The 17,475-nt window shown below is 38.4% G+C and overlaps 1 protein-coding gene across 50 annotated transcripts in view; it reads left to right on the top strand.

The window, feature by feature from the left end:
* MECOM (MDS1 and EVI1 complex locus) overlaps positions 1-17,475 on the top strand; it is a 582,493-nt gene that overhangs the window by 538,255 nt on the left and 26,763 nt on the right. For 18 of the 50 annotated variants that reach the window (XM_084990142.1, XM_021071141.2, XM_084990140.1 and 15 more), the window contains 4 exons: positions 4,228-4,375; positions 5,659-5,812; positions 10,160-11,516; positions 14,490-14,577. In XM_084990142.1, coding sequence (XP_084846268.1) covers positions 4,228-4,375; positions 5,659-5,812; positions 10,160-11,516; positions 14,490-14,577 — 1,747 coding nt within the window. Of the gene's footprint in view, positions 1-4,227; positions 4,376-5,655; positions 5,813-10,159; positions 11,517-14,489; positions 14,578-17,475 lie in introns of all 50 variants that reach the window. The other 32 variants (XM_084990141.1, XM_021071140.2, XM_021071142.2 and 29 more) reach the window with 3 other exon arrangements.

The raw sequence follows: 17,475 nt of genomic DNA, 5'->3' as shown, positions 1-17,475 counted from the left end.
GACTGAATCAAAGGAATGATTCTCCCAAGCTTTGAAAACCTGGTCTTAATTTAGTTGTTAGAGAGAAAACATTAGGTGGCCTAGGAGGGCTTTCCTAGGACCCTTTAAATTCATCTTTACTACTTAATATAAATCCACATAGAGAATAAATCTGTTAGGTAATACATGGATTTGTAATAAAAAAAAAAGTCACAGCCTGTCTCCTAAATGTATTATGTCCAAATTAAAAACTAAAATGAGGTTAATAAGTATCAGTAGGTAAGAAATGTATTGATACTGTGAAGCAGTATCTCTAATGCCAGAGAGTAAATATATTTCCTTCTATTTTGTTATCAAAAATAATGGACAGTATTATAAAACAAAAATTGACAGACTGAAAACTAAAATACTTCTTAGGCAGAGAAAGCTTCTTATTCTGACTCCGTGTAAGAGTAAGCCTTGAGTCAACGCTACTTAATGCCAAAACCAACTGTCAGTTTAGTTCCTTCAGTCAAACATTCAGTAGAAAACAGTAAGGAAACCTAATTATCCAGCATTGGATGAACCCTCAAAACTCACTTTTCAGTAGCTTAGCCAGCTGTATATATCACGTCCATTATGCAGCTTGCTGTCGATCATCCAAGTGGTATTTTGGGTTCTATAATTTAGCCAGTGTAGAACATACATGCCCTGAATATTTCCCACTTTATGGAATCAGATATTGTTGCTTTATATGTTAAACAAATGAGAAATCCTTTTTCAACATGGTACATGATTATGTTTTGTTATGATTTGGTTTTGAATCTTTTGCATAAAATATTGAGAAACAAATAACAAAAAAGGGGGAAGAAATACAGGTTGATATGTAAAAGATGGAAAGAACCCAGAAGGCTAAATAAAACTATACGTTGGGATAAAATTCTACAAAAAGTGAAATTTCGCTAATGACCAAATGGGTACTTCTACTTATGAAAGCAAGGTACTTTTGCTTTTGTGAGAACTGCTTGCCTTTTTACTTTCTGTCACTGATTAGCTGATAGCTGATCATTCTACAGAGGATTATGGGTTTTATGGTAGATTAGAAAAAGCAAAGAAAAGAAAATTTCCCTTGTTTTGCTGTCTTTTTCCCCCTTTTGTGCTATGTATTATACCCTTAAAGTAATATCATGTGGTTGGAGTTTGGAGACAAAAATAAAACTCAGTGCAGAGGACAGTCTTTTTCCACTAGGTTTCAGAGTTTATGATTTGAGATACATATTGGAATAAAATATATGCCATAAAATGCCATGCCTTGATGGTTTGCTAAAGACAATAGTTAGAATGGCAGTCTGTACAATGATTTTGGAAGATGTCCCTGACTCAGCTCAGTGTTAACTGCTGTTGTTGATATCTTTCTCTTAACTCTCTTATTAACATTTCAACTTGTGTAACAAACAGAGGATTACATATTGTAGATAAAGATAGGGCCGTTCTTGTGACTTCACACACCTGTACTCTCCTGGTACCTTTTGTTCGCAGAGATATCGCCATTGGTGCTCAAATAGAATAACCTTACCAAGTCGACTGACTCATAGGGCAGGAAAATTAAGTTCATGTGCCAGTATGAATAGAATTGGAAGGAGGAAGCTGAGGAGGAGAAAAATATAGAAAGGTATTTCCGATTTATCAAGATATGAGAAAGGGCATTTCATTTTTTCATACACACTCCCACACACACAGTGTTTGCAATCACTGGATAATACATTCTAGGCGCACAGAGGTCTTAATTGATTCTCAAATGTATAGTGTTAGCTCACAGAAAAGTAAAACATGGAAAAGAAAGAATGCTCACAGGTTTTTTAAATACCTTTTTATTATAGAAGATCTCAAATACATACAAAACTAGGGAAGATAGTGTAATAATCCCCATATAATCAGGTTGTTCAATAATTATCACATAAGGCCAATCTTGTCTCAGCTATACTCATTTTGAATTATTTGAAACAAATCCTGGACCTTTTGCCGTTTTACTCATAAATAGCTGAGGATGTGTCTTGTAGAAAGTAAGGACTATAAAAATAAATTCACTTTAAAAACAATGGTTCCTTAATGCTATTAAACATTCAGTCAGTGTTCAAATTCCCCTAGTTATTTCATTATTTTTAGAGGTTTTTTTTTTTTTGGTTCTAATTAATATCAAAATAAAGTCTACCTTTGCAGTTGATTGGTCTGCCTCTTCTATTTCTCAAGCTACAGGTTTTCCCAAGTCAAAATCAGTAAGTATTATAGTCTTGCATTAGAGTTTATATATAGAAGAAATGGAGTGTTTTTTACTATAGCATTTCCTCTGGTGTGTATTTTACTGATTACATCCCCTTGATATTGTTTAACATCTTTCTCTATCCCCTCTATTTCCTGTATACTCATAGTCACATCCCAAGCCTTGATCAGACTTAGGCTTAGTATATTAGGAAGAATACCTCATTGATGACATCATTTATTTTCTTCAGGGGGCACAAAATGGATTGCCTAGTTTCATTAATTCTTTAGGGGCTGCAAAAAGAATGTGTTCTACTTCCCTCATTCTTTCATTATTTATTATCTGGATTAATTCTATGTAGAGAAACTTCCCCTCATTGTTTATTTGCTCACCCTGAAGTACAGTTCGTCTAGGAAAGGCAGGATATGAGCACGAGTTTTTTCCTTTATTTACTAATTTTCAGAATAATGATTTGGCTTCTCAGCTTCTTCCAGGGGTAACTGGTGAGGTTGCATTTGTGTGTTTTTGACTATCATTACTGTTAAAAGATAAGTTTATTATTTTTATTAATCCTTAAATTTCCCCATGTTTTGTCAGTGGATGTCTCCCTCAGGCTGGCACCCTAATTATTTGACATGATCTATGACTTTCTTGTTTTTGGCCTTCATAAGATGTTCTAGGCCCATCTTGGGTATTTCATGCCTCAAGTTTGAAATCAGCTCTTTCTCTAAGGGCTTTGGTTACTTCATTTGGGAGTAGTATCCTAGCATGTTATATGTGTATATTCAATTATCAAAAATGTTGCAAATGTCTTCTGACTATCACATTAGTCCATTATCTATAATATTTGCTTTTTATTATATTCATGCAGATTCCATATTCAAATCTTAGAGGGGGGAAACATTTTGAAAAGGTCAAAAATTCTAAGCTTTAAAACAGGGGGAAAAGAAAATAGTGAGTTCACGTCATGACTCAATGGGTTAAGAACCCAACTAATATCCCTGAGGATGTGAGTTCAGTCCCTGGCCTTGCTCTGTGGGTCAAGGATCCAGCATTGCTGAAAGCTGCAGCATAGGTCACAGATGCAGCTCAGATCTGGCATTGTGATGGCCATAGCATAGTCTGGCAGCTGCAGCTTGGATTTGACCCCTAGCCTGAGAATTTCCATATGCTGCAGGTGTGGCCCTAAAAAGAAAAAAAAAAAAAAGAAAAGAAAAGAAAGAAAGAAAAAACATAGAAAACTATGTGTGTGTGTGAGAAACTTCTAACCATGTTTTTCTTTTGAGGGGCTTTTTAGTACATTCACTAAGAATATCATATGTTTTCTTTCCTCCCTAATTCATATGTTGTATATATATTAAAAACCTTAGGTTATTATATATATATTTCTAGATAATTGTTCTATTTATGTCTACTTCTATATCTACATATGTATATATTCATTCCTTGGTCCATCTGTCCAACCATCTGTTATATTGGTTACACTGGGAAGTTGCCTGTTGAAAGTGAGCTCACAGCTCACTTTCCCATATGGTGAGATGGGTAGGAATAAAAGTACTTTTTTGAATGTAGGGGTTTTATCCATTAGGTAGACTACCTTCCTGCATGTCCTTAAGCGCTTTCCTAATGTTTTATGTTTGAGTGTTTGTGTTTGAATTAAGTGAATTACAGCAATACGTGTTGCAGTTAGAATTGTGTAGTGAATCCAGAACTGGACAAACAGCTAGTTGTTTATCATGCCTCTACACTGGCAACTAATCTCTGCTAACTGAATCATATTTATTTCCTAACCACAGGGGTACGTCTCTGGATTGCTGAGAGACACAGCCTTGGGAACATAAAATGTACTTATGTCTGTTGCAAGCCTGTTTCCTCTCTTTCCTCCCCGCCTTGACTCCTTTCCCTTCTTCTTTCTTTAATTGCCAGTTGGATTAGTAATAAAATGACGTTCTGTTTATGAATGTGTTCTCAGTCACCATGTCCTATTAAATCAATTGTTCTCTTAACAGCCTGGAGAAACACATGTTGTCACATACTGAAGAGAGGGAATACAAGTGTGATCAGTGTCCCAAGGCGTTTAACTGGAAGTCCAATTTAATTCGCCACCAGATGTCACATGACAGTGGAAAGCACTATGAATGCGAAAACTGTGCCAAGGTACAGTGAATTTGTAGACTACTTGGCCTCTCCTTGTCATCCTGCTCTCTCTTAATCCATCATTTGCTACGATATATAAAAACAAGCCTTGAGAAGGGAAACTATAAATATCTTGAGAAAAGTAGACTGAGTGTTGTATGCTAAAAGGCATTAGTACAGTGTATAAAAACACTTAGTGGGTATCCTTTTATTTTTGTAAGGGAGGAAGTAAGGCTTAATGGTGAGTTCCAGAACTAGGTGTCAGACATCCTTGGTAAATTCCTGGTTCCGCTACTGGCTTTCCAGCGTGGGGTTGTTTTATAGCCTTATGGAGAATGAAAATTTTATCCAATGCACATTACTGATTTCTTTTAATAGCAGTTTGTGAGGAAGTCACATAAAGTTTCTGAATGCCTATTCAGAAAGAATGGAAGACTCTTACATTTGCAGAGTTTTTTCCACCGAAGTCCCCACTGTAAATTATGACTTGGTTCTAATTAAAAGTGTAGTGCCTTAGTGGCCAGGGCTGAACAATGTTAAGAGTGAAAGGAAAGCACTCCACCTTGACCGTTTCTCTGAACTACGGGAACAGCAATTCACATCATTGAATTTTCATGTTTCTCAACTAACTAAAAGATGTCCTGGTGTTATGAAAATTGATTTCTAAACATTTTTATCGCATTTGAATATCTTTTTTTCCTGCCAGTAGAAATGGTGACACTTGACATTATATCTAGGGACGTTTTGCACCCTGTGTGGGTGGCTTTTTCCTTTTTCTTTTTTGTTTGTTTGGTTTTTTTAGTGCAATGTCCAAAGGAATGATTTTAGCTTAATGGTAACTTAATGAAACACAGTGTTAGAATTTAACCCCTAGGGCAACTCCTTGACTAGGTTTGCGACGCTTTGCTCAAAATCCTCCTAGTTTTATACCTAGAGGGTCTTTGTTTAAAGGATGAAAATACCACATCATTTTTAAGAATGTCATAGCTGGCATTTTTAAATTCGATTCCATTTACTCTAAATATTATCAAAAAGCCCTTGAATGCACTATAATAATGCCATTAATTATTTTGTTCAACTGATACCAAGGAATCCTTTGTGCTAAGGATACAGAGCTAAATAATTTACAGCCCTGACCCTAGAGAGGCTCACACCTGGAAATAGGCATTTTGTTTGGTCTTTGGCGAAAACCAACATACAAGAACAAAACAAATGCACAAAATTCCTTTTTGAGTCATTCCCGGTCTTCTTTCTTGCATCCTTGAGTTAAGTTTCTTGATTAATCAGTACTCATTTCCTAGCAGGTTTTCACGGACCCTAGCAACCTTCAGCGGCACATCCGCTCTCAGCATGTTGGCGCCCGGGCCCACGCGTGCCCGGAGTGTGGCAAAACATTTGCCACTTCGTCGGGCCTCAAACAACACAAGCACATCCACAGCAGTGTGAAGCCCTTTATCTGTAAGTTTTTAAACACTCCAGCCCTCCTTCCTGCATCTGTCTCTCATCCAAAAGGCACTGTGATCAGGAGAGTGGCCACGCATGGCCGTGAGGGGGACCTCCGCATTAGCGGTTTATGATCTCATCCAGTTGGGCTATTTTCTGTTACAAGAAAATCTTTTATAACTAGATCTGTGGAATTTTGTCTGTGATCCCTGGGGTGTTTTCTTTTAGATGAAATCAATAACAGGTAGAGAAAAGAGACGTCGTTAAATAATGTAAAGGAAGCGTCCCCAGGATGTGGGATTTAATAGAGACGACCAGATTTGTCTCACACTAAAAATGTGCGTGGCTTTGTAAAACAGCAAATAGCCAACACCACTAAACAAGATGAAGGGATTAAAAACCTCTTCTGGATCAGAAAGAGCTAGAAGAACCCCACCTGGCAAGTAGGCTTAGGAATCTGTGTGGATGTGTATGACCGTATGTGTGTGGAGGGTGGGAGGATGAAATACCCTTTAATCTGCCCTGTGCTGCTGAACACAAGTTGTGGAGGGGTAGTTCTCAGTTACTTAAAAAGCAGAACATTTTCACTTTGATGCAGGACAGGCTGCTTCTGTGAGCCATTGCACTAAAGCCAGAGTACAGGCAGTGGGCTTCCAGGGGACATCCACGCTGGCCATGTACTTAGAACTTTCCTGTACGGAGCCCTTTTGTAGCACACTTCGAGTAAAGTACAGCTCAGCCCTCCTTTGCTTCTTCTCCAGCCCACCCACCCCTGTTCTCTGTATGGTCCTGAAATATTTCACATGGAAAATCAGTTGTTCTCAGTCCACTGGGCAGAGGCTCTGGACTTTTGATCCACTACTTAGCCGGGCATAGAAACACAGTGACTCACTGAGTTGTGTTACAAACTTGAAGACAGATTTTGGATCCCGATAAGCATAGAACTGGATGAGGCATACAAAGTAGTTGGCCAGTCCTCCAACTTGGGAACCCTGGCAAAACAGTTTTTAAGACAAAGACTTGATGGTTTGTAGCAGGTAGAGGAGGCACTATGACAGGACCTGGTGGAAAAAACCTAAACTTCAGTGCCAACATGGAGATGCTGGAGACTAACTCTCCTCCTTTTTGCCTTGACACAGCTCTCTTTTGTGCTTCCAAGCACCAGGAGGGCTTTTCCTTCCTTTCCAGCTCACCTTCGTCCCATTTTGCTCATATGTTCTTCTGTTCCCTGGGTAGAGTGAAGAGGACTAACAGAGAAATAAAAGTGTGCTCCAGTCTCCCTTGCAGAAGCTCTGTTGAAAGTCGTGGGAAATAAAGTATACAATGGAAATTTTAGACCTCTTGTCTCAAAAAGACATTCCTGACATTACATTCACAGTGCCCTAAAAATGCACTTGCAAGTGCTACAGGCATACGTAATTCATTTATTTCTGAAAAACTTTTGATAAATATATTAGGTTTTGATGGAAAATAGAGAGGGATAGACCACAATGAATCCCGATCACCTATTGAATGCCTTCTTTATTATTTAAAATAAAAGTCAGAAAATATAGATTCCAATCATCTACAATTCTGGAATCTGGAATTTTAATTGTGTTGAGATCAAGTGTTTCACTTTCAAGCACTATAGGGTGTTCCTTTCCAATCAGATTGGGCAGACTCTTTCCCATGAATGTATTTTCAGTAATTATTGGTAAATTTAAATAGCAGATGGCATTCTTCAAATATAAAATCTGACAGAGGACCATGGGGTAATTATGAATAATAGCCGTGTAATTTCAGAACAAAAGAGAAGTTGGTGTGGAGACTTTGGAGTGGAGGAGGTTCACCTAGAGTTGATATCTGTTTCTCACCAGAAGGCCACACACCACGATTTACCCCCACTGGTGTGTTTATGGCAACTGTCTCTTATTACAGTGTACCGCCAAGCTTGAGCCCAGAGTCACCAGTGCTAAGGTAATTACTCACTGCCTTTACAGAAACCTCCAGCCTTCCCAAATAGAAACCACATGCTCTAATAGGCCGAATATATTCAAAATACCTCTTAATTTGTTTAATAAGTAGAAAAATGCAATGTTAACTGCTGGCTAATTCCTTATTACTGAGAAAATTACAGTAGAGTATAGACTTCAACATCAATTGATCCACTTACCTGGAGGCCTGGTGGTTTGTGGTGGGCCAGGCCAGGCCTTCAAGTGAGAAAAACAAAGCCTTTGCCCTAAGGAGACATCCTAGATTCTATGTTCCTGAGACCTGACACAAGCACTGTTCATAACAGAACATACAATCAGCAAAGTCAGATGCACCTTCGGTTACTCCCAGATAGAGGAACTCTCGATTTTCTTAAATCTATCCAGCTGTAAGAGAAGCTATAAGGCAGAAGTTTAGAGAGCAACATTTCTTTGCCAAAAAAATTGCAAACCTTCCAAAAACTTACACTTTGAATGCCCATCAAGGTATTTTCTCAACGCCTTCTAATGCCCAGAGGAGAGGTGTCATTTCCTTAATGAGCACACATTTATAATTCCATCTACATTTTATTTACTATTTCTTATTATTGCTCATAGCTGAATTAGTATAACTAGTGTTAAGTCTCAGGTTTCTACCCTCTACTTCATATGGTTTTAATTAGTGTTTCAAAGAATTTAGTGTATATATTTATTGTATATGGTTAACTGGTATATACTTTTAGAGCATACTCTGGTCAGTATATTCCAATAGAATAATTTGAAATCACTCACATTTCTTCCCGTTAAAACACGTGTTACAGTCTCTACAATGTCATGAATCATTCCCCAGCTGAAAGCGCCTTTAATATTATTAAGCACGTTGATATGTGTAGCAATGCATTTTAATTGTTAGTAGTAAAAGAAATAGATATGGAATCATTTGCTACTTCCTGTTTGGTGGTATGTGGGGAAATCCAGGTTCTGGATGAGTTTTGCATGACTGAAGGTCTATGAAATCTTCTTTGAATGTTTTTTTATTTTTAAATTGTCATCGTTTTGACTTAGAAGCTTAAAGGCAGTCATCACATGAAAGAAATAAATGTTGCGTTTTGTCTTCAATTTCATTTCTTACAAAACTTTGTTTTAACAATTACCAACAAGGCATATCATGTTTCTGCATGTGTGAAACGTGCACAGAAGCATTAAAGTACGTTCACACAGAAAGTGGATTCATCTTTACTAAGGTAACACAAAAGACATGATGCTTAGGAAATGGATACTGTTATCCTGAAGGACTGTGAAATGAGTGGGATTCTTACCTAGCAAAGGAGTTCATAAGGTTTATGGGGCTGGGTCTTAAAATGTACTTAGATCTGTTCGCACATATGTGAGGAAGAAACTGTTCTACTTTTGGGGGCAGATTCTAGGGGAAGAGGGTTATTTCCCAGCCACACCCACTGTTGTGCTTTTACTGAGCTAGTGCATTCAGAGCACTTTCCCCTGCTTACCGCAGCTGGCTGTACCACAGAGAAGTCAAGCCCCCAGATAACCAGTGAAGATATGACAGCGAGTGGACATGTTTCCCAAGGACGGGGGTTTCATAAGTGCAGGAAGGTTAGCACAACCACTGGTGTGAGGGGAAGTCAGAGGACGTGCTCATAGTTCATGGGAACCAGCAATGCAGGATGGGCTACATTCAACTCAGTTTCCTTTGCCGGCTTAAAATAGAGCCATTGTAAATTATGTCAGTCTTTCTCAAATCTTGAAAATGATTGTTAAAAATGTCTCAGAATACACAATGTGCATTGTTATGTGGCTTTGATGTGTGAATGATGAGAGCATATGATATAATACAAATTAAATAATGGTAGAGCAGTCACAAGTTTTTTTTTTTTTTTTCCCCCCACAAGGGGAGAGGGAATAAAAGTGAAGTTTCTGGTCAAGGGAAAGGCTATTTCATTTTGTTTTGGTGCTACAATATAGAATTCTTTAAACGGTCTAAAACTATAAAAGGGTTCCTGTTCTGTTTCATGTTTAGTGTATCTTATGAATTTAATTTTAAAGATTGTGTTAGTGTAGAAATTGGGTGGGAGATCGACGCGTGCTGGAATTTGACTTTGGAAATAAATATTTAAATACGCAAAATATGTGCAAAATATTATGCAGTGGGGGTGACAGAATATTTATATATATATGAAATATTTGTGCTGTCTCAAGACATTTGTCAGGTTGGATGCCTTGCTTTGGAATCTAGTGAAATGGGGTTTTCTGTGTTGGGAGCACCCAGATTGGTGCCTCCAACGTCTTTTCCTGGCTTCCTAATTGAAATTTTGGGTAAACCAATTGTGATACTTGCTAAATTCAGAAGCAATTGCCATAAAGCCTGAGATTCTTTTTTGTTGTTTGCACACAGGTGAGGTCTGCCATAAATCCTATACTCAGTTTTCAAACCTTTGTCGTCATAAGCGCATGCATGCTGATTGCAGAACCCAAATCAAGTGCAAAGACTGTGGACAAATGTTCAGCACTACGTCTTCCTTAAATAAACACAGGAGGTTTTGTGAGGGCAAGAACCATTTTGCGGCAGGTGGATTTTTTGGCCAAGGCATTTCACTTCCTGGAACCCCAGCTATGGATAAAACGTCCATGGTTAATATGAGTCATGCCAACCCGGGCCTTGCTGACTATTTTGGCGCCAATAGGCATCCTGCTGGTCTTACCTTTCCAACAGCTCCTGGATTTTCTTTTAGCTTCCCTGGTCTGTTTCCTTCCGGCTTGTACCACAGGCCTCCTTTGATACCTGCTAGTTCTCCTGTTAAAGGACTATCAAGTACTGAACAGACAAACAAAAGTCAAAGTCCCCTCATGACACATCCTCAGATACTGCCAGCTACACAGGATATTTTGAAGGCACTATCTAAACACCCACCTGTAGGGGACAATAAGCCAGTGGAGCTCCAGCCCGAGAGGTCCTCTGAAGAGAGGCCCCTTGAGAAAATCAGTGACCAGTCAGAGAGTAGTGACCTTGATGATGTCAGTACGCCAAGTGGCAGTGACCTGGAAACAACCTCGGGCTCTGATCTGGAAAGTGACATTGAAAGTGATAAAGAGAAATTTAAAGAAAATGGTAAAATGTTCAAAGACAAAGTAAGCCCTCTTCAGAATCTGGCTTCAATACATAATAAGAAAGAATACAGCAATCATTCCATTTTCTCACCATCTTTAGAGGAGCAGACTGCGGTGTCAGGAGCTGTGAATGATTCTATAAAGGCTATTGCTTCTATTGCTGAAAAATACTTTGGTTCAACAGGACTGGTGGGGCTGCAAGACAAAAAAGTTGGAGCTTTACCTTACCCTTCCATGTTTCCCCTCCCATTTTTTCCAGCATTCTCTCAATCAATGTACCCATTTCCTGATAGAGACTTGAGATCATTACCTTTGAAAATGGAACCCCAATCACCAAGTGAAGTAAAGAAACTGCAGAAGGGAAACTCTGAGTCTCCCTTTGATCTCACCACTAAGCGCAAGGACGAGAAGCCCTTGACCCCCGTACCCTCCAAGCCTCCAGCGACGCCGGCCACAAGCCAAGACCAGCCCCTGGATCTAAGTATGGGCAGTAGGAGTAGAGCCAGTGGGACCAAGCCCACCGAGCCTCGTAAAAACCACGTGTTTGGGGAAAAGAAAGGAGGCAACGTGGAACCAAGGCCAGCGTCTGATGGTTCCTTACAGCATGCTAGACCCACTCCTTTCTTTATGGACCCTATTTACAGGTAAGGGTGGATGGGAGACCACTCCATGTGGACAGACCGACAAAAGGTTGTTTTTACATGCTGCAAAGTTATGGCTTTTAACAAACCGTTTTTATTATTGTTATAAAGCAGAGAGTGAAGTTGTTTGATCTAGTGAATGCATTTTTTATTCAGAAAGTCAACTCATTAGGTTTGGACTTATTTTTGGATGTCTCTGAATTTGGGGTTTTGGAATAGGCCCATGGAGTTCTTTCCCTTGACAATAAATTTATTTTTAAACACATTTTTTAAAGTGGAAAATATGGGAAAGCCGTATTTAAAGCAAGTTGTCAAGTGGCGGCAGAATGAGGCTCCTGAAGGATTAATGCAAATATGTGTGGGTACTTAAATGGGTCAGGAAGGAGATAGGGCATAGAACAGCAAGAGTTTACTCTTTGTTAACCTACCAACACATCCTTAAGAAGTACTGGTGCTATTTTGTTCCCCAGTAAATCTCTGGGGAGCCCCATGTAAATGAAATATTAATCACAAAAAATGCCTTGTACATAACGTGAGTGGTCAGCTTAAAAGATACATCTCTGTTTAATGCCTTCATTATTCAGTTTCGTTTCATGCATCCAAAGTTTCTTTTTTGGGGGGTGGGGAATAATGTGTTTAACAAAAAGTCTCTTTGGCAGTACTCTGTAACACTTGACCATTCAAAATAATTTCATTTTCAAGTACTAGTTTTCTTCAAAATGTATGAATAACAATAATTATGCTTATTAGTACATCTTAAGTATTACCAAGCATTTTCACATTTACTTTCGCATTCAGATCTTGAACATTGTCAAGATTTAATGGAAAAATGTGGATAGTTTTTTATTGGCCTTACTTAAGCTGGCAGTATTTGATATTTTTGCCTGATTCTTTTTTATAAAGAGATAATTTTGTTCAACTCCCTCATTTAACAGTATTTATTGAGTTCCTATTAGTTAATAGTTACCAGAGCTGCAAACTCTTTTCCCTTAAAACTCTTTTTCTACCCTTATTATTTATAGTACATTCACCAAGAAACACTGACGGTCTGTTAAGGATCACCCCTACTTGAACGTGACAAGGAGACTAGGAAGGGACAATACAAAAATGTCTCAGAGCCATCCTTACCATGCCTAGGCACTATTTCCAATTATTATGTTTTAATGTCTGTGACAGTCCCTTTATGGAGAAAGAAAAAGAAGAAAAATAAGGGCTTCCATACTTTGTGTGTAGCTTGTATGTTACACATGTCTCAGCCCTTTGTGAAGATATGCCTCAGCTTTTCTTTCTTAGACCCTCCCAATGGCAATGGACTTCCAGTTCCTCCACATACCCATTCCACTCTTCTCCATCACCTCCTCACCTTCCTCTTGTTTACTCCAATCTCAATCTGCTCTCTGGTATGTCAGTCTCAGTTAAGGTCTTGGACATGTCATTTTATGAAACTCATGAAAGGCCATAACAGTTTTATTGTGAGACTTGGGTTGAAATCCCATGTCTTAAACTTTTTTTATTCATCCATGAAATGGGTATAAGAGTACCTATTTCATTAAGTGAAACAGTGTAGACAAAACATAGCATCTAGGAGTTCCAGTCATGGCTCAGTGGTTGGTGAATCCAACTAGGAACCATGGGATTGCAGGCTTGATTCCTGGCCTTGCTCAGTGGGTTAAGGATTCCTCTTTGCCGTGAGCTGTGGTGTAGGTTGCTGATGCAGCTCGGATCCTGCGTTGCTGTGGCTCTGGTGTAGGCTGGTGGCTGCAGCTCTGATTAGACCCCTAGCCTGAGAACCTCCATATGCTGCGGGAGCGGCCCTAGAAAAGGCAAAAAAAAAAAAAAAAAGACAAAAAAACAACAAAAAAACATAGCATCTATACAATTTTAAGAAGTAGGAGCTGGTTTTTTACATTCATTTTTTTATTTTAACGATCTTAATTTTTTCCATTATAGTTGGTTTACAGTGTTCTGTCAGTTTCCTACTGTACAGCAAAATGACCCAGTCACACACACACACACATATACATTTTTTTCTCACATTATCCTCCATCATGTTCCATCACAAGTGACTAGATATAGTACCCTGTGCTATACAGCAGGATATCATTGCTTAGCCATTCCAAATGCAATATTTTGCATCTGTTAACCCCAGACTCCCAGCCCATCCTACTCCCTCCCCCTCCCCCATGGCAATCACAAGTCTGTTCGCCAAGTCCGTTTTGATTCTATTTTCAAAATACACCTGTTTAATGGTTTTTTAAAGGAAATTACCAATAGTTGGTGAAAGAAATTAATTCAGTCTCCAATGTCATTTCCTATATGCCTAACAGATAATAGAATGACAAGCATTTCTAAAGCAGAAGGGATATATAGATATGTTTTATAATGTCTCTCCCTATTTTCAAAACTCCCTCGTCCTCTTCCTACCACCCCCTTTTACCAGCTCTGTGCATCAGCAGAAGCAGTGTCCAAAAAAGACGCTTGAGTCTCAGAGTAGCTAGCAGGGTGTAGAGGATGCTTAGAAACTCTCCTGCTGTCATTCACAAGTGGAGAAGAAATGTTGTGACTATTTGAGAAGCACCTTCTTGATAGAAAATGACTTTAATTTTTAAAATGAACCCTATTCTGATGCTTTTGAAATTACCGAGCATTTTTGTCTACGTTTGAAATGGAAAGGTACGAATTTGTGACCAAGGCCTCTGATTTCATGACTTCATCTTTTACATTTCCTCATTATTATTATTATTACTAGTCATTCAGTAAGATTTTTCCATTGTAAAAAGGACCTTCTTTCTTTGAGTGCCTAGAAGTGCCATGAGTATTCTTCAAGAACTGAACAGATGTCTTTATATTTTTTATTAGTGTGCTTCCCAGCAGCCTACCATTTGCTTTATTGTTAACTGTTCTGAATGTCAGTGATTATGCAGTGATTGATATATGAGACCGATTCATCTCCAAAATCTAATTTTAACCTTTCAGAGTAGAGAAAAGAAAACTAACTGACCCACTTGAAGCTTTAAAAGAGAAATACTTGAGACCTTCTCCAGGATTCTTATTTCACCCACAAGTAAGTATTTTGAATTTGAGCCTTCAAGCTTGTAAACTAACTTGTTGATCCTGAAAAGCAGGTGCAACAAAATGAAAGAAATCTTGAGAACATTAGGATTTCCTATGACGCTGGTGTGGAAGAACACAGGAAATTCTAGCAGAATTAAAACCCAAACTCTTTAAAGAAAAACTAATTAATATAAGTGTAAAAATAACATGGTTTGGGTGTTAAATTATTCTCTATTAACTACATACTGAGCCAAAATGTATTTTGGAGTGAGCAGAATTCAGTTAAGTAATTAAATATCGATGTTGTCTTTCAGGTTTAAAAAATTGTGATAAAAAGAAATGGATCATACTGTGTCTTGTCCCAAACTCATGAAGGTCGTTTGAGTTCTTTTAGGGTTTAGATAAAAACAGGAAATGAGTCTACCTGACAAGTTGTTACCATAGAGGGTGAAGGAATTTATCTAGAGACCACTGGGCATTCCAGCAAAGTTCTGTAATTGTACAAGAATTCACCACAATACACAGAGCTATTTGCTGGATGGAGTTGTGTCCATTTATCAAAATGTATATAGTTTCTCATTGCAAGGAAAATAGAAAGCAGTGTTATCTAATTGGTTCCTCTTTATGTCACTATGTATTTGGTCATTTTTTAAATGACCAAATCAAAATATCAATCAAAATATGGAGAATTGTATTGAAAGAAGAAAGATACCTTGAACCTGGTTTCTTAATGATACTTTATTTTTTATTTACTTATTATTAAGGATACAAGTTCCTATCTTTGTAGATAGTAAATAAACAGTATTTTTATGAAAATGCTTGGGAAAAGAGTTAACTAATCTATTTCATTATATTCAAATCCAAAAATTATGCTTCTCTAATAAAAATGGTAGACTTCTACACAAGCTGTCCAATAAAAAGTTATGTGGTGATTAAATTAAATCATCTTAGAATATGATTCTCCCCCTCCCCACAGCCCCCACTTTCTCTGTTACCTCTTCTTTTTTCATTTTTTCAAGTCCCTTCTCAAATTCTGGACAACAGAGTATGATAGCTGAAATACCATATTCTGGGTTAGTTAGAGAAATCTATCAGAGCTCAAAAATTCTATTTCAAACTGAAAATATATGCTTTAGTATAAAAAGTGTTAAAATATTCCAGTTAGTATTCATTTTATATAGAAAGAATAAGGAATGGTATCTTTTATTAAATTACTTTATGGAAAGAAGCACATTCTAAAATAGTAAGTGTTGGAGTTCCCGCTGTGGCACAGTGGTTAAGGATCTGACTTCAGTGGCTCCTGTCACTGCAGAAGTGTGGGTTTGATCCCCAGCCCCACGTGGTGGATTAAAGGAGCTGGCATTACCGCAACTGCAGTGTAGATCACAGCTGCTGCTTGGATTCGATCCTTGACCCTGGAACTTCCATATGCCACAGGTACAACCATAAAAAATATAAACAAACAAACAAATAAATAAATAAATAAAATAGTAAATGTTTATCAGGTACTTATATTTAGGTTGATCTAAATTGCACTTGTTGTTCTCATAGGCTAATAAACCTGAACATAATATTCATTTTGTGTTAGATATTAGACAAAAGTATGTCCCTCTTGAGAACTTTCTGACTGAATGCTTATAAGGTTATTATAGTTATCTATGTTTAATTACAATAAATTGTTTTCTTATCCTAATTATCTTTAAAATCTAGTGACTAATTTCAAAATTAAGTGCTGTGGATATATGCTATAAGGGAGAAAAAAAAAATTGGGATTCAGTGTCTTTGAGAGGTTCAGTCTACTAGGCTCTTGGGTTCCTTACCTGTAAGATAAGGGATTTGGGCTTAAGGTCCATATCCTCTCTGAAATTCAAAGCTAGCGCAGGTAAATTTACTGGTTCATCAGATGGGCAGTTTTGCCTACCAATAACTTTATGTGGCCACACAGCTATTATGAATATCATATATGCATATTTTAATCAAATAATATAAGAAAATCTGCTGTTTTTGTTTGTTTTCGTTTTGTCTTTTTAGGGCCTCACCCACGGCATATGGAGGTTCCCAGGCTAGGGGTCTAATCAGAGCTGTAGACGCCCGCCTACACCACAGCCACAGCAACTCGGGATCTGAGCTGCGTCTGTGACCTACACCATAGCTCAGGGCAACGCCAGATCCTTAACCCACTAAGCGAGGCCAGGGTCGAACATGTGTCCTCATGGATACTAGTCAGATTCCTTTCCGCTGAGCCATAGCGGGAACTCCAAGACCTGCTATGTTTTAATATTCCCAAAGTTCGTGAAGGATCACAAAAGATGCAGAACATGTACAGTGCTGGGAGCACAGCACTCACTCGCTCAGATGGTTGTAAATACGCCTGTGGGAGCACAGTGCAGAGCATTTCCTCCCTCCCTAGAATGTTGTGTCTCGATGTAAGGGACTGCCTACTGCTGCATGTTGCTATCAGAACAGGCCCCAGCAGTGATCATCACAACATTTAACACATCCTATGTCACGAGTGCTGACCAGTCAGAATGATTCTCCTGCCATTCTAGAGCGGGGTCCTGGAAGCCCCTGCGGCACTAACCGTTAAGGCTTAGCTGCTGGCCAGTGGGCTGTCTGAAGGGTCCTTTGGGAGGAGACCCACTCAGCAGGAGAACGTTCAGGGTGCCAGGGGCAGAGGCTGTTTACCAACAACTTCAGAAGCATTTTGCTATGTTGATAACCATCACAGCCGTTTTCATGTATAACGACTGTAACACAGAGACACCAGTGACATAAAGAGTGTCACCTGGGAGAAGCTCAGGTCTCTCTGTTTTCATCAAGCCTTCAGACCAGTCTGTTCTTTAAGAAAATCTTTTGCAAATATTTCGAAGTTTCAACTGAACTTTTTTGTTCTTTCTAGTACTCTAAT

The sequence above is a fragment of the Sus scrofa genome, chromosome 13 (genome assembly GCF_054392235.1).
Source record: "Sus scrofa isolate SSC_HxYL_T2T_F1_AM1 chromosome 13, Sscrofa_HxYL_maternal_Yorkshire_Landrace_v2.0, whole genome shotgun sequence".
In the NCBI taxonomy this organism is placed as follows: Eukaryota; Metazoa; Chordata; class Mammalia; order Artiodactyla; family Suidae; genus Sus; species Sus scrofa.
This window is presented reverse-complemented; position numbering and strand designations above follow the sequence as displayed.